Genomic DNA, 22,826 nt, shown 5'->3' on the forward strand with positions numbered 1-22,826 from the left:
AGAATTAACATGTTTTAAGAGAAGGAAGAAGAAAAAAGTAGTTATCAGAACAAACTCTGGATGTCTACTTCAATCATGGACAAATGACTGATACTTTCCTTAACTACAGACCATACACATTCCTACCTTAGCAAACTATTTGTTTAATCACAATTACTCATGCAACAAACACAGATGCTAAGTGCCTGGCACAGGGACTGAGGGAGAGAGAGCTTAGATATGGGGTTAAGGAAGGTACCATGTTAACTCTGGATATTAAATGTAAAGCAAAAGTTCAAAGAAATGAGATGGCTTAGTCAAAATCATGACTTAGTGACCTGGGAAATATGGAGGGGAGGACCTGGTAGGGAAGAGGGGAGGGCACTCAACAGGGGAAATAGAACATAAACCCCATGATTCCAAGCACGGTCTTTCCCAAAGCAAAGCACAAAGTACCGGCTCTACAGTGGTGCTATGAAGACTGTCAAGGATGGGGGGCCTGGGGACCCTTGCGTTCTGGAGTAAGTCTGGCCCTGCAGGGTTAAGGGGATGTCCGGCTACTAAGACTAAACTGACAGCAGCTTTTTCCCCATCAAGCCAAAGAGAGATGTGCTTGTTCCTCCAGAAAGCATTATAGGAATTTAAACTCCTCGTTGCCTCAGCAAGTTATAGGTCTGGGTAGATGTGTGATTGCAAACGTCAAGGATCCCTGGGGAGCAATTCTATGACGCATGCAGTGTTTCACCCCGTTGGAAACAATGGTTAAACACCTGTTAAGATTCACTGCACAGGATAAAATGACATGCCTACTACGGATCGATACCTTGCTGCCTCCCCGGCTCCAGACGGAGGGACACACGTGCCTGTTTAGTTTGCAGCCTGCAAAAGTGCACAGGCACCCCAACCTGAGGAACCTCTAAGGATTAGGGACTTAACCTGAGGACAGTTGACTTTGGCCCCAGGAACGATACATGGAACTACCAAGTCATAGTAACCGTTCAGTGATTTCTCCATAGAAACAGGAGGATATTAGGGTTCTCTGACCCTTGGAGAAAACAAACGGCATGCCTGAAACTGTGCCTTTCGTGATGCTAACACACAGGACAGAGGAGAAAGCGTAAAAAACGAATGACGGACCGACCTTGTTGGCAGGGTGCAGCAACCGTCCGCCGTGAGTCTGACTTGAGTTTCATAGCTGTCCAGGGGGCACACGGCCTGCTGAACGGAGGGACACTCCACAGTGCTGCAGTCCACGCTGAAAACTGGGGGGCAAACAGAGGCACCATTCACCGTTACGTTTCCTTGCATTTTGAGTCCCCAAACGAAACACTGGCTCTTCAAATTTTTGTAGTCTCCTTGCTTCCTGGAAATCCTGTCTTAGCACTGGCATTTTCATTTCCATCAACGTTAGAGAACTGTAATATGACCCCAATCTTCTGTTCAAGAAAAGAAGGGAACAAGACACTGAAGAGTTAAGATGCAGACACAGAGAAAGACAGAGAGTTAAACCAGTGGTGGTTCTGGGGATGGTGACGACCAGCCCAAGGCATTTCTGATGAAACAGCTCAAGAGACGAACAAGGACTTGCTTGGCTTGAGCATTTACCAAGCAGTTAAAAAAAATCTGACCCATGGTTAGAAACTTTGGAAGAGGAAACCTCTGCAGTCCAGACCTATTCACAGACCACATCAGAAACGCAGCCACAAGAACAGAGATGTTAGAAATACCATAGATCCAGAAACAGCTGGGACATGACTACAAAACAAATGTGGCAAAGAAGTTGAGTAAACAGTCAAAGATGACTTAGCACATGCTATAAAGCTAACAGACGGATGGTGGGGAGCTGGCAAGGAGGAAGACTGGGGCTGAGTATTTCATTATAAAATGTCTGGCATTTTGATGCATATATTTATCTAAAAATAACTTTCTGTTTTATGTATGATGATTGTTTTTAAATGTAATACTTTAAAGTGACAGATATATCTGCAAATGAGGACGACGACCTCCTCTGGGGGAATGAAGCAGGCAACCGCAGTACCATAAGTTTTAACCCTACGGCCCCCATCAAGCATACTTTGAAGGAAGAAAAAAGAAGAAGAGAAAAAGACAGGGTCCCTCTCTGAAGGCACTTCTGTACCAGTGGATTATCTGGTTCTCTGACTGGAGGGCAGAAGCCAGGCTGCTGTTAGCCCAGAGTAGCAAGTTTGCAGCGTCCCACTGTCAAGTGGCCAGGGTGGGGCGGGGGGCGGGGGAAGGCTGGCTGCTGCTGCCCTCTGATGCAAAGCAGCGAGGCTGCTGGGACCAAGCCCGTGCATACCTGGTTTGCACTCATAGAGGTCACAGCACTCTCCCGGCTTCCCTGAGGCTTTGGACACAAGTATGTTCAGGTATCCTGGCTGGCAGACTTTCCGCAGGCAGCCCGCGGGGTCGCACACGCAGCGGCTGGGGAGGGGGCAGCACTCCCCGGGGGGCGCGTAACCCTCGATCAGAACGGAGTCTTCAGGACAACGCGGAGAGAACTGGACTTCACAGCGGGCCTTGGAGCAATCTGGCTTCTCTTCTAAATGGGAGAGAAAGAGTTTAGCACAGGCCCAGGGGCAGCATGGGGCACTTTCCCCATAAGTGCAGGCAGCCCTGATGATAGACTAACTAACAAAGAGTACAGGAGGGACAAATCTGGTGAGAACCCTCAAACACAGCTAAGCCGCCCATGGAAATCTTTCCTGTGACCTGCTCATGACACCAGAGCGAGAGGTGGAAGCTGCCTTCTCCATCGGCCCGTCCCCTCCCTTGTGTTGAACAATCCATGTCCAGCACATAGACCAGGTGAAGAAAGGCGGAGGGAAGATGCCTATGTGACACAGAGACTCTGAAAACCGGACTCAGTCACTGACCAATGGAAAGATCTTTAAGTTAAGAGGAGTTTTAAGGGCCGTTCTTTGAAAACAGTGTACATTTAAACAGCAAAACAGGCCCACAAATACCTAATGGCTGCTTTGGGGACTGAAGACAAGATGCATGACAGTCACCACGGAGGAACTCGACCTCCAAGCTCTGAAATTTGAGGAGATGAACAGATTAAGATGATATGAAAGCTTTAGCAAGATGGATATTGAGGCCAAATTCCCATGTAATTTCCCGAAATGGCATCTGGTGTGTTTCTATCCCTAGCAGAAATCCATCAAATGTACCTCATTCTCCTTTCTACAGTATTATGTCACCAACCTATTGCTGCACTTCCATTTTACAGATAAGAAAAATAAATCAAGCAAAGCCCTAGCTTCTGGAGCCCCAGTCCATAGCTCAGTTTCTTGGTTTAAGCTTTTAAGAAACTTATAGCCACATTAGGCCCTTGTCAATTGCATTATTATGAACTGTCACCAAATCTTTAACCGTGGTCATTTTTAAGTCTTTTGTCATTTACAGACAGTTCTGGGTGTACTCTGATGCTTTTGCACAAATGTTCCTATAAAAGGGTTTCATCTTCAAGGAATTCATGGAAAAGACTCTGACAAGTACAGGTTTCTGGTAACTGACTATAGTGCTGAACCAAATGAAGAAGCATTTTCAGAACTCTAATGGAAAACTGATGAATTCATACAAGTGCTAACAAAAGATCAAGATGAAAAAAAATTAATTACATGGGACTGAGTGAACTGATGAGGATGATTATAATTTTTGTGACTTTCTGTTTGAATAAAAAAAAAATCCCACAAGGACTCAGAGGCAAAAAATATACAAATCAATTTTCACTGCAAAGTAAAGGAGCTGTTACTGTGGAGGATTACTGGACTGAATGTCAATATTATGACATAGCATGAGTGTGTTTCGTGTTTGGTAATTGCAATCATTGTTGCTTTTGTTGTGGTCATCCATTTACAATGCTTGGTGTCAGTCTATTTATCTCTTGTAAAAATAAAATATAGTGTGTGTGTGTGAAAAAAAAACGTTCTGGAGATGGATGGTGGTGATGGTTGCACAAACAATGTGAATGTACTTAATGCCACTGAACTGTGGCATTAATATGCCTTCACTTAAATATAGTGAAGATGGCAAGTTTTACATTATGCGTATTTTATCACTATTTTTAAAATAAAGATACCTTTATTTTAAAATAATATCTTTTTAAACGCAAAAAAAAAAAAAAGAAAAGAGAAGTCTGAAATAAACCAAAAGCACATCATCATGGCCTCATGACCTTGAGTGGAAAGAGTTCGGAAAATGTTGGGTGAAAATAATGCCATGTCGTATTGGGGTACGTTCATAAGCTCTGTCTTTCCTAAAGTAAAATCCACAAAGAAGCACAAAGCAGGGTTAGATGCAAGAGGTCTCCTAGTTCAGCCTTCTAAACTAAAAATTTTAGTCTATTTTGTAGATAAAGAACCTGAGGCCCAAGAATTCAAGCGATGTGTCTAAGGTCAGTGGTAAAATTAAAGCAAGAATCCAAGCTTCCTTACTTCCAGTCCACTTAGCTCTTTATATTACAAAAGTAGGTCTATTTCCAAAATCAAGTGTCCCTCAGGTCATTTCTACCTTGATTGCTGTATTTTTCATTTCACCATCCATCTTCCTTGTGTAACTATTTCTTGTCTAATCAAAAGATAGCACAGGAGAGCCTTCATACTCATAGTTCTAGTAAATTCATTAAAAAATATTTCTTGAGTGCCTGCTGTTCCAGCAGCCTGGGATACACCACAAGAAAAACAAACATAGATCCTGGCCCTTATACAGTTTACAATGCACTGGAGGGTGATAAAATAAACAATAAATATTATAAATAAGCAAACTATATAGTAGCAGAGGGTGATAAGTGCTGGGTGGGGGAACAGAACAGAGCAAGAGGGAATTAGAGTGCATGGAAGAAGTGGGGGGCAGTTACAATTTGGTCGGGGGACTTCCCTGGTGGCACAGTGGTTAAGAACCCACCTGCCAATGCAGGGGACACAGGTTCGAGCCCTGGTCTGGGAAGATCCCACATGCCACAGAGCAACTAAGCCCGTGTGTCACAACTACTGAGCCTGCGTGCCACAACTACTGAAGCCCGCGCACCTAGAGCCTGTGCTCTGCAACAAGAGAATCCACTGCAATGAGAAGCCCGCAAACTGCAATGAAGAGTAGCCCCTGCTCGCTGCAACTAGAGAAAGCCTGAGCATAGCGATGAAGACCCAACACAGGCAAAGATAAATTAAAAAACAAACAACAAACAATTTGGTTGGAACAGGCATCACTGGGAAGCTGATGTTTGAACAGATTTGAAGGAGTGAAGGGTGGGCCATGGAGATACTTGGGAGAAGAGCATCCCAGCAGAGGGCACAGCTACTGCACTCCTGCACGTCCCAAGAGGAGCAAGAGGCCAGTGTGGCTGCAGCAGGATATACAGAGGATACATATATCCAATTTTCATATTACAAGCCCAAGCAACTGTCTTCAGAAGAGAACACAATTAAGAGGAATTCCACTCCTGGATCCCCATCAGCGTGGGCAGAACAAATCAAAGAGCTGAGGAGGAGAAAGCAAATCGTGGCTGTATGGGTGATGGAGTGTGTAAAGCACACTGAGTAGATCTCTTATCTATCAAACACAAACACATGGTCTCATAATTAATAAGAGTGCTATGACTTTAACTGCAAACAGAACTTAATTTCTGCTCTTGTTAATGTGCTGTAATTAACTTATTCTGTATCACATTCTATTACATTCTCATTCTAGAAAATATCTGGTATGTATAATCAGATTTTTAAAACATAAGCTTCAAAGAAAGATGTTTTCATTAAAACCCAACATATTAGATCTTCCTAGTTATTCTGCTCTTTAAGTTTCTTTTAACAGTCCCAACATTGTCACTGACTGATATGTATTTTGCAGCTCAAGCCCTGAGAGATTTATTTACTTCTGAAGACCTGCCTTAGTAACACACGTGGCATAAGGTACCACATAAGGTACCACATAAGAGGATTAAATCTTATAAATGCTTTTTCAACTTTTCTCAAGATTCATATTGGCTTTCCCTTTAATTTACTGATATAATCAATTAGTAGATTTTAAACCAGCCTCGTTTTCTTAGAATAAACCCTCTTTCTAAAGATCCAGCTGGGTGTGACTTCCTAACATTTTAAGATTTTTAGATTAATAAGCTTGAGTAATATTAGCCCGGAGCTCTCTCTTTTCGTGTGTGTGTGCTGGCCTCATCTGTTCTTAGTTCCAGAGTTATACTAACTTTTTCAATGACCTGTTTATCATTCTACCTCTTTCTCGGCTATGAAGCAGTTCATATACCATAGGAATTATCTATTCTTTGATGTTTTCATGTAATTCATGAACCTATCTGAACTCAGTATATTTTTAAAGGAGGAAAGGACAGATTTCTTTGTTGGTTATTAGATTATTCAGGTGTTCCACCTTTTTTAGAATTATCTATACTAACATATATTAGAAATATATATAACATTTATATATATTAAGAAATATACACATTAAGAAACACCTCATTCATCTAGAGTTACAAATTCATTTCAGGCTTTATGGAGCAAGCTTTCTTTTTTGTGGTTTATGTGTTCATGGGTTCTCTCAAGTTTTTGAATCTCTTCCTTGTCTTTCAGATTGTTTACCTGGCTTTTCTCTAGGTTTAAAATTGATGCTTAGTTCACTTTCTCAGAAGTGTGAATAACTTTAATTATGATTTTAATACTTTAGCCAAATATTGCTTTGGTTATATTCTAATTTTTGATACGTCCTACTCTCAATGTAACTCATTTCTAATTCAGTTTTGATCTCTTCTTTAACTAAGGACTTTTTAGGACAGCGCTAATAAATTTCTGCATGGCTTTCCTTTTTCCTTTCTTTCTCCTTGGCTTTCCTTTTCAGTTTATAGTTTCACTGCCCTGTTGCCAGAAAATGTAGGCTATACAATTTTCTACTTCTGTTAATTTCTTGAGTTTATCTTTTGTTTTTGTTTTTTTGGCATGCGTGTATGTACATGTGGCCTATGGCCAACTTTTTGAATACACAAGTATTTGGAAAGGACATGTATTCTCTGTTTATTGAATCCAAACTTGCAAATCTATTAAATCAAGCTTAATTATGACATTCAGCTCACTTACATCTTACATTTTTTACCTGATTTCCAAGAAGGATCTATAAAAAATCTCCCACTATGAACCAGCAACTTCTCCTCATATTTCTAACAGTTTTTACTTTAATTTTTCCAGGATGTGTTGTTAAGTTCATGACTAGCAGGCAGAAGATTCAAGCCTGTTATACTGACTTGGCAAATTGTAAAGTGATGCTTTCAAAGAATTTAGATTTCTAAGATCTAAATCTTTTTTTTTATTTTGTAATCGTTAAGTGTCTTAGCTTTATTCTCCTCTTCATTCTACCCTCTATTCACTTTTCAACAGATAATCTAGAACACTCACCCAGCATCCTTCCCTTCCCCCATCATCAGCCTGTCACTTGAACCCAACTATGGTTACCATAGCATCAGGAATTGTTTTTCTAAAACCTTCTTTCTCAGCCTGTTTCTAAATAATTCTTGCAGTCGACTTCATTTATTCATCTGTGTCTCTACTCCATCTCTCTTCCATGGAGAAAATAAGGAGAAAACTACAGACACACCATATATTTTCTATCATTTAGAAGGCTTTTCTGACATTACCTCTGAATTTTAAATTTTATCCATTTGAAGAGAAGCCTCTCCTTACTCTTTCCCTATGATGTCTAACAAGTCTATATATAGTACTTAACTTAATTAACAACCTCTTCAGTCTGGTTGCCCCTTTGCAACTGGCATCTTAAAAAAAAAAAACAAAAACAAAAAACAACTGCCCCAGATATAGAAAGACTAAAGTGACAGGATCACTTGCAACAGAGGTAATTAAGGGAAATAAGCTAGTTTCATCATATTAATTATCTCTCTTTAAGAGGTTAGCCTCAAAATATTGACAGGGTCACCCAGTATTAAAGGGACTTTACAATAATAATGGCAAGTCTGTATCAATCCTAGTCACTTTAACCTGCATCTTGGCCAGTTGTAGACTTTTTCCAGGTCCATATGTCAACAGGAAAAGTAAAATCATGATCTACAAGCAGCAAATGCATTCAAGGGTTTTCTGCTTTAAACACAGATTTAAAGAAAACCAAAGACGAATGAAAAACTACTAAATGGAAAAAGAAAAAAAAAAGAAAAATTAGACTGCCAGATTCTCATTCTAGCTATTTAATTTCTGTAGAGCCTCCCATATCTGACACTGAAGCATTCTTCCTCTTTCAAAACCTCTTAAAATGGCCATTTAAAAATAACAGCAGGGCTTCCCTGGTGGCACAGTGGTTGAGAGTCCGCCTGCCGATGCAGGGGACACGGGTTCGTGCCCCAGTCTGGGAGGATCCCACATGCCGCGGAGCGGCTAGGCCCGTGAGCCATGGCCGCTGAGCCTGCGCGTCTGGAGCCTGTGCTCTGCAACGGGAGAGGCCATAACAGTGAGAGGCCCGCGTACCGCAAAAATAAATTTAAAAAAATAATAACAGTAGATATGCTGCACACTTATTAATGGAAAAACAGGCCACGTAAAATGGACCAGTAAATTTAGAAAGGCAAATACAAAGTCAGTGCTGCTGGGTACTCTGTGCTTTGCTGAAATCTATCCCAATTCTCACGTATACATATACATGCACACAGGCAACCCATCATCATTCTGAGACAATTCTCGGGAGTTCCAACTATGGAGCTATTTTAAGGGAACTCAAATTTGGATTAGAACTAATATCACAGAATTTAGCAGATAGAACATAGAGTTAAGAGGAGAAGAGTCTGGGATCACTGTTTTCCCCATACCTTACTCTGGTAATCTCCCTCCTTTAAAACCTCACTCCTTTAGAATCTGAAGTCTTGCAGTAGCTATGGCATCAGCCTAGGGTATCACAGTGGCCACTAGGTGGTCCTGGGAGACACACCTCATGGTACCAGCTGAGATGCAATCTATGAATCCTTCCTTCACCCATTCATTCAGCACATATCTACTGAATGAGTTCCATGTGCCAAGGATTCTAGGCACAGGGCCTGGAGCAGGGAATAAAACAAAGTCCTTGCTTGCCTTCTTGGATTTACCATTCTAGAGGAGTAACATAATAAACAAAGAACTACACAGCATAATGCCAGACGGCGACAAATTCTTTGAAGCAGAATTGACAATACGACTGTAATGCACTGGCCAGGTGGGTGACGCAGGTCTCTCCTGAGGACATGGCACCTGCACGGAGACCTGAATGAAATAAGGGGGAAGGCAGGCAAACTGCAGGGCAAGGGTATCCCAGATGCAGGAAACAGCAAGAATAAAGTCTCCGACGCAAGAACAAACCTACTCGCCACACAGAAAATATTTGTCTCATGATTGTTAAGAAGAAATCTGAATTAGTATAATTCACAGGTAAAAACCAGTAAAGACTTATAAGAAAAACATTTTGCTGGATGGTGTTTCTTATTAAGGATTCAATTCTCATGATCATGCTAGAGCAGTGAAGGAATATCTACCAGCTAGGCAGCTTCTCCGTGAGGTGCCACGCCTCACCTCGTGCTCACACCCCTTCCCACCCCTGTGCGAAAGAGACGAAATCGGCATTGCTACTTGGCAGATGAGACAGGAACAGAGAGACTAAGAAACTTGGCCAAGGTCACAAAGTAAGTGGCAGAGCCTCCAAAGCACGAACTTCACACTAGTCCACAATGCCAAGAGCAAAAGTAACTTCAGCTTTCCTGGTATTTGTATGTTGAGTCAATGGCTACATTTTGCTCAAGTATAGAATGCAAAAGTCATTTGCAGGGACTTCCCTGGTGGCATAGAGGTGAAAAATCGGCTTGCCAATACAGGGGGCACGGGTTCGAGCCCTGGCCCGGGAAGGTCCCACATGCTGCGGAGCAACTAAGCCCGTGTACCACAACTACTGAGCCTGTGCTCTAGAGCCTGTGAGCCACAACTGCTGAGCCCGTGTGCTGCGACTACTGAAGCCCACGCGCCTAGAGCCCATGCTCTGCAAGAAGTGACGGCACAGCAATGAGAAGCCTGCACGCCGCAACAAAAAGTAGCCCCCACTCTCCACAACTAGAGAAAGCCTGCGCACAGCAACGAAGACCCAACGCAGACAAAAACAAATTTTTTATAAAGTCATTTGCAAAGATAAAGAGGTTCAGGGTCTTCGGCTGTGTCCTCATCACTTTCTGGTTGGCCATCCTCCCCATCTCATTTGCTTCTTGGCCATACAAACGTAAAGGAGGCGCTCTCTTATACCCAGCACTATTTGGTTCTGAAGACTTCTACTACAAGTGCAAGACACATGTCATCCCTGCATTTTTAAATTTAGAGGCTGACTCCTTTAAAGTTACACTGTGAATTCTTTTCATTCACATTCCATGATTTTATCATAACCTTTTTTGGCAAGCTTCGTGGTGAAGACTTGTTCCACACAACCATAACCCCGAGGGGAAAAAATTAGGCTTGTTGATGCAGTCCCAGAAATATTTCATATTTCAGCTTGTTCGGAAACACCAGCTGTACTTTCCCAGCACTTTCTTTTACTCTGAATTTAGGATTTAACAGTGATGGCATCTACATAGAGCCTTTCCCTGGTGGTTTGTTAAACATGTCACATTAAATTGTTTTCAAAAACCTAATAGTTAGTTTGTACCAGAGTGGGATATAAATTAGCCCAATATAAAGAAAAATAATTAAATGACCTGTAAGACCACAACATGCGATCCTTGAACTCAGTGGTTCTCAACCCTGGCTGTGTGTTTAGGATCACTTACAAAGCTTTTAAGAATGCCACTGTCTGGATTCCACCTCCAATCAATTATAGCAGAATTTCTGGGGAAGGAGCCTGGGAATTAATATCTGTTTCTATAGCTCCCTAGGTGATTCTATTGTGTGACTGGGGTTGAGGACAACTGTGTTACTCCTTCAAGCAAAATGGGAATCTTTACAATGAAGTTCTCTACTGACAACAGAGCTTCACCAGGGGCATGTTCAAATATCCTGGCAAACGGCAGCTGGCCAAATGCCAAAGCAGCACTAAGCCCTCCAGATCTCTGCCTGCCTCCAAGTGGTCCAAGCTGTATGCTGAGCCCATGGTACCTCCAGGAATCTCACAGACCACACATCTTTTCTAGGCAGGATGTTACTGAATTGGGTTGAAACAATGCTTTCCATTAGAGCTTTGCTGGACTGGCCGCATCAGCATCAGTATCCGCCGGGAGCCTGTTGGAGCTGCAGAAGCGTAGACCCCATGCCAAGCCTACTGAATCAGAATCTGCATTTTAGCAAGATTCCCAGATGAGACAAACTGCTCTAGGTTGGTGGTTCTCAAACAGCAGTCCGTGGACCAGCACATCAGCCATTTCCTGGGAACCTGCTAGAGAGGCAACTCGAAGGCCCACATCAGACCTGCAGAATCAGAAACTCTGAGGGTGGGGCCCAGGAGTCTGTGCTTGAACAAATCCTCCGGGAGATTTTTCATGCATACTATCATTTGAGAACCACAATGCTAGAATTTTGATTCTCAACCCTGGCAGCGCATTAGAATCCCCTGAGGAACTTTAAAAGTTCAAAAGCTCAGAATACATCCCAGACCAATTAAATCAGAATTACTAGAAGTGGGACCCCAGCATCAGTATCTTAAAGTCTCCCTGATGACTCCAATGTACAGTAAGGGTTTATTCACTGTTCTAGCCACCCGCCACCCCCGCAGTCCCCTATACTCCCAGGGGATCGGAAGCCGCTTTAAATCTTAGGACATCTGAATCAACAAGTTCTCTGGAATCTTCCTGGGAGAAATGAGAAAAGCTGAAAGGGGTGTCCAGCATCTGCCTCTGGTAGGTGCTGGGGTAGAGGAAGTAGGGAGTGGGAGAGAGATTAGCTCCCAAACGAGACCTGTGTGCATCCTCCAGGATTTAAAATCCTGACTTATGAAAGTTTATTAGAATTTTGAGTCCAGAGACATTTTATCTCATCATCTGTTAATTCACACCAGGAACATGTATTCAGTTTACTCCCAGAAGGATTTGACATTCAAATAACTATATTCATGTCTTCATACACGGTAACAAGTTTTCAATATGTAACAATGAATTTATTTTTTTTTAATCTGGCAATAAAGTAAGGCCTAAGGATAGTTTGGATAAATGTAAAAGACCTGAAGATTGGTTTCAAAAAGATTAATTTTACCTAATAAACTATAGCCTTCTCTGAAAACCTCGTGTCCCCTCCTTGCCATAAACACAAGCCCACAAAAAATGAGTGAAGGGACTTCTCTGGTGGCACAGCGGTTAAGAATCCGCCTGCCAATGCAGGGGATGCGGGTTCGAGCCCTGGTCCGGGAAGATCCCACATGCCGCAGAGCAACTAAGTCCATGTGCCACAACTACTGAGCCTGTGCTCCAGAGCCCGCGAGCCACAACTACTGAGCCTGAGTGCCACAACTACTGAAGCCCGCGTGCCTAGAGCCTGTGCTCTGCAACAAGAGAAGCCACTGCAATAATAACCCCGTGCACTGCAACGAAGAGTAGTCCCTGCTCGCCGCAACTAGAGAAAGCCGGCACACAGCAATGAAAACCCAACTCAGTCAAAAAAAAAAAAAAGAATGAAAATTATTAAAGAATGGGACAAATGACTGATGATGAAGACTTAAATGAACTAAAGTTTGTATAGTCAGTTCAGCAACATCTTAAGAGGAATCTTCGTAACAGCTTGAAAATGTCATAGAGGCATAAACATTAGAAATGAAGCATTCCCTAGGGTAGCGTTTAAACGGAAGGCAACATCCATTATAGAACACAAACAAAGCCTCTATTGTGCTGAATGAGTCTGTGTCTTTGGGTGGGTCACTTTCCATACTTCAAGTTTTCCTCCACAGAGGAAAGGATACTGCTACTAACTTGGTTGTTACTTTCTTTAATCGTGACATGGATATAAGAAAATGTACTAAAATGTCAGATGTGAAAGAGGTGAAATGAAGGGTCTGGTGTTCCTCATCTGTAAAATGAGGGGCTGGTCCCTGTGGGTGACTTATGAACATACTCCAGCCAGAAGCCCTGTGAGCCCTTCCTGTGCAGTCAGGTTCCAGGGGCTCTTGGCTTCTGCTCAGCTAAGAAAGACCAACAAATGATTGTTACATTAAAGGAGGGACCAGTCTTTTTCTTTTAGAACTCCAGTATTTGTTACCACTGTAGAGTTTTAGCAATATAGTAGGAAATGTGATCTTATATGATTTAAAAAAGAAAGAACAGTAAACCAGGGGTTCTGTCAGTAATACTGTCAATAACTTTCTGAGTCCCAGAGGTGGCATATGGATCTCAAGTCTCCAGAAGGACCCAAAAAAATATTATGTGCTGACCTAACGTCTTCAAAGTTTCCTCGAAGTGACTACACTTATGCAGTTAAAATGATCAACAATAAAAGGCAGATGAATAAAGGACGGGTAGAGTCTGCAGAACACGGCTGCTGCTCTGTCTTTGCTGACAGTCGCAGTGCAAATAAAGAACAGCAGGCTCTCTTACTGTTCAACTAACTGGTAGTTCTCATGAGGGTCTGCACATTATGGGGGGGGGGAACGTGTGGCTAAAATTACAGAAAGAGAGTTGTGAAAAAATATTTTGGCCATTTATTTTTTTCTTCCCCTTCCTCCCTTTCTTATTTCTGTCTTGCTAAAGATAAACTACTTGTTTGTAACACTTACGTGTCATTTAACAGTGGTTGCTTTTTATCTCTCTTACATGGCGGTCAGTATACCTACTGGTTTACCACAAAGATTTGAGAGCCAGAAAGAACTATGCTCAAATCTTGGCTCTTCTACAGCTAGCTGTGTGATCTCAGGCAAGTTTTTTGACCTCTCTGGGTCATAATTGCCTCAGGGTTGTTTTACGTGTCAAGTGAGATAATAAATATTGCAAGTAGCCCCGTGCCTGGTACATCTAAGTGCCCAAGTGATAGTAGTTCTTATCATCACCATCATTAATTATTAGAAAAAGTCTGTGCTTTGAGTCAGACCTCAGAATACTCAGTATACCATTGTGTTAAACAGGGCATAAAAATACTTATTCTACAAGTCTGTTTGGAGACTAAAAGAATATACACATTCTTTCATATACAAAATATTATATAAATGTAAAAGAATATTTCACGTATTTTATATGTATATGTGTATGTGTATAAACATACACACACACACACACACACACACACACACACACACACACAGAGGACACTCACAGGCCCTCTTGTTAGTTCACTTTCCTTCTCAGTTTGTTTTAAACCTAATGCCCAACATGGGAACTGGGCATAATGAACACAGATCTGATCATTAAATGTTTGCTATTATTGACAAAGGTAAAGATGACTATGAGGGGCTTCCCTGGTGGTGCAGTGGTTAAGAATCCGCCTGCCAATGCAGGGGACAGGGGTTCAAGCCCTGGTCCAGGAAGATCCCACATGCCGCAGAGCAACTGAGCCAGTGTGCCACAGCTACTGAGCCTGAGCTCTAGAGCCCACGAGCCACAACTACTGAGCCCACGAGCCACAACTGCTGAAGCCCACGCGCCTAGAGCCCGTGCTCCGCACAAGAGAAGCCACCGCAATAAGAAGCCCGCGCACCGCAACGAAGAGTAGCCCCCGCCCTCCACAACTAGAGAAAGCCCGCACACAGCAACGAGGAACCAACACAGCCAAAAATAAATACATAAAATAAATTTTAAAAAAGATGACTATGAAACACACACAAATATGCCCTATATCACATACATATCTTAACATGCCCAGCACACATCGTCACCCTACTACGCTAAAAGTTGTGCTCAAGTGCCGTTTCTCTGTCAGCTTCCATTTACTTTAATTCCTTTTTTTAAAATGCTGCTTTTTGAGAGACCAGTCCTCACTCTGGAGAGAAGGAAGGAAGCTACCTTATTCAGGTAGTTTTCCCTGGAGAGTCTTCCCAGCTATTTCTGCATTCAGGATGTGTGATGGGCCTGCCTACAAAGCTACCAGATTGACGGGATGGCATATATATGGTAATGAGTGCCTCGCCCAAACAAAGGCCTCCTGACATTTACCCCTGTACCATGAAGGAAGGCCCTCCCGGGTGAGAAACTGCCTCTTCCTTGCAGACCACCTTTGATGGCCAGCACCTCTCTGAACAGCCTCACTCCCTTCCCATGACTTTCTCTGAAGGCTTCTCCACCTTTCTGACCGTTCCTTCGGCTCCAGCACCAACTTTCTAATCAGATATGCGCCAGGCCGAGCCCCTGAGAGGGCCCCACGTTTCTATGCTGTCTTTGTATCCTTTGTGTACCCATGGCGTAAACCCTCATCCACTGCAACCGCTGAGAGGGCACCCGGAGACTACAAATATGTGAGCTGCAGCTGAGCAAAGGGACGTGTTTACTTTCCATCCTGAACTACAACTTGACCTGCAGCAAAAACAAAAATACTGCAGTGTGTATTTTTTCCCAGAAATGATAATTATAGTACTCCAAACATTTTTCCAACTTCAACTACCAAAATGGAAAAGGCATTTCAAAAAATAATTTATTAAATAGGCACTTATATTCTTGGTAGCCCTTACATGGAAATTCTACTTTTTTTTCTTCATAGCCATTAAAGGGCTTAGGTCTTGGCTCAAAACCTCTTCCAGGCTAAGGTGGGGCTCAGCCTGCCAGGCTGAGAGGTAAGTGACTGAAGAGCCTTCCCTATTCATTGCAGTCAGCATGGGTTTATAGGACCTTTTTCCACTTCAAAAATACCGGCGATTTAAGAAGCACAGTTTGTACATAGGGTGATACAAAGGCACTTCTGCACATCTGGCTAATGATACTCCTGAACCAGAAGCAGGAGGCCAGATGGGCTCCTGGTACCAAACTCAGGATGTACGTACGGTATTTAGACCCCTTACAGGAGCATCACATGAATCCCAGCTTAGTTTTACTCCTCTCTCTTAAGAGAATGCTTCCTCACCTCATTCCCCACCTGGTCCTTTTCCTCTAGCCACGCTTTTTTTGGACCTGGTAACTCTCATTGGGATACAGCCATTGTAACTACCGCTCTCAGCTTTTCAACACCCTTTAGACCCCTGATTCTCACTTGAACATGCTAGAGGGCTTTTTTTTTTTTTTTTTGTGGTACGCGGGCCTCTCACTGCCGCGGCCTCTCCCGTTGCGGAGCACAGGCTCTGGACGCGCAGGCTCAGCGGCCATGGCTCACGGGCTCAGCTGCTCCACGGCATGTGGGATCTTCCCGTACCGGGGCACGAACCCAAGTCCCCTGCACTGGCAGGCACACTCTCAACCACTGCGCCACCAGGGAAGCCCTGCTAGAGGGCTTTTGAAAGCACAGACTGTGAACCTCATCTCCAGAGCTGCTGATTTAGTTCACATGGGTTGGGGCCCAGGGATGTATATTTCTAACAAATTCACAGTTTACTGATGCTGCTCTCTGGGTACCGCTGCTTTAGATCACATCTGTTTGGAAATTTTAGTCTCCCGTAAGCTCAGCCGCCCTTTCTCCTGCCCCTAGGCCAAGCTATTTCTCTACCTTTGTCTCTGGCTGTCTCTATATAGACATGTGGTAGAGCTGGCTTTAGGTACAAGAAGATAGTGACATACACTAGATGGACTTGATGGATCTGAACAACAGAGGTCCTAGCCAATCTCACCCTCTTCCATATTAAATGGCAACCCGCATGGAGCTACCATCTCAGGTCTGAGGCAGAATTCAGACAGCCGCTCGTGGAGAGAGCAGACACACTGCTCAGGCCTATATGTTGGATGGGAAGAGAGGGTAGGGCTGCTGCCAAAGTGAACACTGTGCTTAGTGCTGGGGCTGCTCCCACCTTTCAGGGACACAGCTTATTTCCAAATATTTTCAAATACAACACAGAACACAATGATTCCATTAATAAGACTCAGCAGAACGAATTATAGGGGACACAGCAGTTTATGATGCAGCAACTCTCACAAATTCACACTCCAGTAATTGGGAATTTGTGGCAATTAGGAATAAGAGTGCCATGCAATTTAAGTTTACGTGTATTATGGGGCCCGTGCTCCACAAAGTTGCTCAGGACCTAAGTTCCTTTTATTTTTTGGCTCTTCAAAACCTGCTGTGTTAGCCCTTGTCCAAAGAGTCTTCCCACCAGTGGGAAGAGAAGAAAGTGGAAGGGAGTCACAACCCTAAAGGGCATAATGTGAGAAGTTATATTATTGCTTCTGCTCCCTTTATGTGGCCAGGACTTAGTCACATGCCACACCTACCTGCAAGGGAGTCTGGAAATGTAGTCTTTATTCTGGGTGGCCATATCTCTAGTTAAAATTGTATATCTGTGGGAGAACAGGGGAATGGACACATGGACATGAGGACAACGAGAAACCTCAACAATAAGTTTCCAATGAAAGTAAACTGTATAAACAAGGGAAGTGTCTTGCCCCTTGAAGAATGAAAGTAAAAAAAAGCATTCTGAAAAATCACTTGGGAAACACTCAAATAAGCAATACATGAGCTTCTTACCAAAGATCCACATCTAGGTGTTAAAAGTACCAGGAACGTTCTTATTCATTCAGCAAATCCACAAATATTTAATAATCAACTACCATGTATAACACACTGCAGTAAGTTGTATATTTTAATAAGAGCAAGGAGATATATATAAATAGAAACCCCTTAGCTATCAGTGAGCCTAGATTTTCCATACATATAAACTTTAAGCAGAAAGCCTGGGCTTCTTTTGCAATGTTCTATAACTCAGAATTTTCAACAAATCAATCTAATCCTTTCTACAACTAAGGTATGAAAAAAAAGATGGATTGGAGATTTGAAGGTTTAATTGATGGAGGAATCAATAGGCTCGTTCTTGCATAAAAACACGGGAATGTTGTTTGTTTTTTTTTTACATCTTTATTGGAGTATAATTACTTTACAAGGGTGTGTTAGTTTCTGCTTTATAACAAAGTGAATCAGCTATACATATACATATATCCCCATATCTCCTCCCTCTTGCGTCTCCCTCCCACCCTCCCTATCCCACCCCTCTAGGTGGTCACAAAGCACTGAGCTGATCTCCCTGTGCTATGCGGCTGCTTCCCACTAGCTATCTATTTTACATTTGGTAGTGTGTATATGTCCATGCCACTCTCTCACTTTGTCCCAACTTACCCTTCCCCCTCCCTGTGTCCTCAAGTCCATTCTCTACGTCTGCATCTTTATTCCTGTCCTGCCCCTAGGTTCTTCAGAACCTTTTTTTTTTTTTTTTAGATTCCATATATATGTGTTAGCATACGGTATTTGTTTTTCTCTTTCTGACTTACTTCACTCTGTATGACACTCTCTAGGTCCATCCAACTCACTACAAATAACTCAATTTCGTTTCTTTTTATGGCTGAGTAATATTCCATTGTATATATGTGCCACATCTTCTTTATCCATTCATCTGTTGATGGACACTTAGGTTGCTTCCATGTCCTGGCTATTGTAAATAGTGCTGCAATGAACACTGTGGTACATGACTCTTTTTGAATTATGGTTTTCTCAGGGTATATGCCCAGTAGTGGGATTGCTGCGTCATGTGGTAGTTTTATTTTTAGTTTTTTAAGGAACCTCCATACTGTTCTCCATAGTGGCTGTATCAATTTACATTCCATGGGAATGGTTTTATCCACAGGACTTACTTGCCAAAGGAGAAGAAAAGTTTTCTTCATCAGAAATTCTTAGAGTTAAGTAGAGAAAACAGTGGCCTGGAGAAGCCAAGCGACTTGCCCAGGTCACTCGACCTGGAAGGGCCAGAAGCCAGGTCTACTGGGGAATCCCACACTGGCTCCACCAAGACACACAATCATCATCCTAGCTTCCTCATCCTTCAGTCTGCAGTCTGATATTCATCTCTTCCACAACACTTAAGACTGCTTAGATTCCAGATTAAAAATCTGATCACAGGGACTTCCCTGGTGGCGCATTGGTTAAGAATCTGCCTGCCAATGCAGGGGACATAGGTTCGAGCCCTGGTCTGGGAAGATCCCACAGGCCACAGAGCACCTGAGCCCATGTGCCACAACTACTGAGCCTGCGCTCTAGAGCCCGCGAGCCACAGCTACTGAGTTCGCGTGTCTCAGCTACTGAAGCCCGTGCGCCTGGAGCCCGTGCTCCGCAACAAGAGAAGCCACCGCAATGAGAAGCCTGCGCACTGCAACGAAGAGTGGCCCCTGCTCACCGCAACCAGAAGAAGCCCACATGCAGCAATGAAGACCCAACACAGCCAAAAATAAATAAATAAATAATTAATTTTTAAAAGTCTGATCACAAAACTTCATCATGAACTCAGCTAAATATACAAATCAAACCAAACCAAAAGTAACCTTTGTAAGTGGGATGGCTAAGAAAGGCCAGAAGAGCAACTCTGGTCACAGGGTGGCTGGGCCGCTGTCCACCACCCAGGTGCTGATAGGCTACACAGCCACACAGGCAGAGCCTCGCCCCCCGAGACACAGAGAACAAATATGCTGGGAATGGGAGGGATGGCAGGCCTGCCAAGATGGACTACGAGGACAAGCTGCACGCACACTAACGGCCTTGGGACTGGGCCCTGGACGGAGCTGGCTCCCGTGAGGAACACCCTAGTGCCTCTATACCACAGGGACTTCTCTGTAACAATCTAATCCCTAGGAAACTTAGAACTCTGGCAATTTCCCCCAGCTCATTCAGAAGATGAGGCCCAGCCAGAAAAAAAGTGGAAACTCTAAGACCAGAGGAGCTGGTGATACGAGACAGGGTGTCTCGCATTAGAGATGGTAGAAAGCCTCACGTGGAAGCTAGAGATCACTTCCAGGGCCTTGGCCTGGTGTAGCCTCCACCTCTGGAAGCTCTTCCGTCTGTAAAATCCCTTTAGGCTGCCATGGCTTCCTCACATTTTCAACAGTGCTTCTCTGCTCTTGTTCTGCTCCCTGGTTTTGTGATCGACCAGACTTATCTGGACATCTGCTCCTGGTGAAATCCTACTGATGCACATCCCACGATACTGAGACTCCGTCTTATGCTTCTGCCTGCCCAGTCTTGTCACAGCACCGTGGATCCTTTGTCGAGCAACGAGGCCAGAGCCAGCTTCTCTATTCCCTCCCCTTTTCTCCTCTTCTTTTCCTTACTAATTTCCTGTTTAGAAGTCACAGCTATTCTTATCCCTAGGAAAGCCACTTTTTAAAATTCAGGGTTTATGTCAATACTATCCTTTGTCCATGCTATAACTGAGAGTTTAAAAACTTGCCTTGGAAGGAGACTGGATATGAACAAGGAGGGGAGGTAATCCCACAAATTTACTGTAGGGATACTGGGAGCTTGTGGGCTTGCAGTACGTGAATTTCTATTCTAAGTATTTTTCAGCAACAGAGTAAGATGCTACCTTTCTCCCTGACTTGACGCCCAATCTTGGACCTCCAGGATCTAGGGAGACTATTGCCCCAATTTCCAGGTCTACTTGGAGAGGCACCATTTTATTGCCCTCCCTATTCAAGATGATTTCCTCCTAGGAGGCTAGAAGAATCTGATCAGCCAGATATTCTTTTAAAAAACACAGCCAGTGTTTGATACAAGTGACTACTAATATATGCTAGGAGTTTTACCTGATCTTAAAGGCTTCAACAACAAGAGATTTAAGAACATCGCAGTTGACCTGCAAGATTAACGGTGTAATTTAAAAAGGCTGTTTAGTCACCGTATCATGACTGGGCCTCCTATAAAAAAACAGATGGAAATATAGTAGACTCAGAATTTCCACAAGAGCGTTCCCAAGGTCTTTGCAAACACTCTAATTGGTGCACGATGCCACAGATTACAGGTGCCCCAGAAAGTGCAGTCTTACACACTGGCCAGTAGACTCACTGAGGTATTTCTAGAAATTGTTCGTTTTTGAACCATGTATTTTAGAGATTCGATCTACTGCCAAACACAGCACACCAGCTTTTTAATTTGTCCCAGATTTCTGTTTTCTGGTTAAAAAAAAAAAGAAAAAGCTGTCACTCTAGGACCTCTTTACTCCCCTTCAGTCTTTATCACCAGCCCTAGAAGCTGCTTTCCTTCATAAAAAAAAACATTTTGACCAGTTCATGACTTGCTACATATGTGATAATGAGCTAAGAACAACTGGGCAGTTGGCTTGTCACCAGCTAAGTGATCTGCTCCTGCAGAGGTATTTCAAGCACACCTGATTCAAATTACAAATTATTACATGTCACGGATCTTCTGGGTCATTGTTTCATGAATAATTGAATTCATGAATGTTAAATCAATGAATCGCAAGCGTCTGTTGTGTTGATTTCTCTGTAATGAATCTTGCGTGAGTCATGGCTGTTCCTATTTAGCAATAACCTTGTACCTAGCTCTCCCCCTCCCCAATGCCCACTTAAGAACGCATTCAGAAGGCTTCTCCTCATCTGAGCCTCTAATGAGAATGTTGGGGACCACAGAGTTTGTCCCAGTAAGCCTCCTTTTGAGTCAGAGAAGAATTTCTCACTTAGCAGTTTCAAGGGCACCGTGAGGTCTAATTTCCATCCTTAATTATGTCAATAGGAAGCAAATATTCCTAAATTAAGAAAATTACTTTTTTTATACTGGAAAATAACTTAGACTAACTTACAATCACAACTTAAACATAAGCAACCTAAGTTTAAGCTGCCAGAAATACATAAAGCTGACTTAGTTCAAGGTGGCTGAATAGAACAGCCACCTTTAACAGTATTCCTGGTGAAATTAACAGAAAACCCCTGCCCAAACTAATTCTGAATGAACGTATCTTATGGTTGAGGTCTTATTCTCTGTATGTTTAATGCCCTAGTTGCCACTTTTAAAGCTGAGAACCACACCATTTTTACGTTAGCCAGAATGCCAAAGTGGTATTCATTCTTTCACTTACAAAAGTTTCTGCAGCAACTATGCGACCCACAGTTAAGTGTGATACATGGTTCCTCACCTCCACAAACTCACTATGGGGTTTGGGAGAAAGAACGGAGCACCAGCAAGCACAGACCGGGCTGTGGCCACAGACGGGCCTGTCACTGACTGCTTGTGTGATCTTGTGTAATTCTTTGCATCTCTATGGGCTTTCTGTTTCCTCCTCTATCAACGGGAAGATCAGCAGATGATCCCCAAGGTTTTTTCCACTCTAAGAAGCAGAGAACAATACAGGAGAAGTTAAACAACAACACAAAACAGTAATCAGAGGTGACCCAAGGGAGTATGTTATTAAGTGTCAAAGGAGTGCTAGAGACAAGGAGGACTCTGACTTTAGAGACAGGAGACAGTACTGCTCCTGGCAGCTGTGGAGAAAGCTCTCTGGAGGAAGTGTCATTTTTATCAAGGCCTTGAGATATGGGCAGGATCGAATGCAGGTGTAGCAGGGAGGCTGGGCACAGGGCCTACTGCTAGCCCAGGATGTGGTCAAAGGAGAGTGATGTGTGATATAGCAGCCAGCCACCCTCCCATCCATTCCACTTCCCAGAGACACAGCTACAGCCCCACTGCTGAAGAGCACCCCATGCCCTTACCTGCCCCTGTGCTCTCACCTGGGGTAGCCATCCCCTCCAGTGCTCTTCCCCCATACTCACCGCTAGCCAGAAGCCACTATCTACCCATCCAACATTTACTGAGCACTCATTACATCCTGGGTACTTTGCTAAGGATTCGGAGTTACAAAGTGAAAATACATGGTCCCTGTTCTCACAGATAAACCTGGTTGTTTTCAAACAAGTCATCTCCTCTGTGAAATATTCCTTCACCTCTGTTCCCAACACAAGTCTGATTCCTTCCTCTATTTTTACAGACTTTGTACATATA

At 43.2% G+C, this 22,826-nt stretch overlaps 1 protein-coding gene across 5 annotated transcripts in view; it reads right to left on the reverse strand.

Moving 5' to 3' along the window:
- CRIM1 (cysteine rich transmembrane BMP regulator 1) overlaps positions 1–22,826 on the reverse strand; it is a 217,198-nt gene that overhangs the window by 118,230 nt on the left and 76,142 nt on the right. For 4 of the 5 annotated variants that reach the window (XM_027113394.1, XM_027113395.1, XM_027113397.1 and 1 more), the window contains 2 exons: positions 2,297–2,539; positions 1,121–1,241 (listed from right to left, as the gene is read on the reverse strand). In XM_027113394.1, the coding sequence (XP_026969195.1) occupies positions 1,121–1,241; positions 2,297–2,539 (364 nt within the window). The remainder of the gene's footprint in view (positions 1–1,120; positions 1,242–2,296; positions 2,540–22,826) is intronic. The other variant, XM_027113398.1, reaches the window with a different exon arrangement.

Source organism: Aethalodelphis obliquidens, unplaced genomic scaffold (genome assembly GCF_003676395.1).
Source record: "Aethalodelphis obliquidens isolate GAN/ISIS:26980383/991018 unplaced genomic scaffold, ASM367639v1 scaffold12, whole genome shotgun sequence".
NCBI classification, from domain to species: domain Eukaryota; kingdom Metazoa; phylum Chordata; class Mammalia; order Artiodactyla; family Delphinidae; genus Aethalodelphis; species Aethalodelphis obliquidens.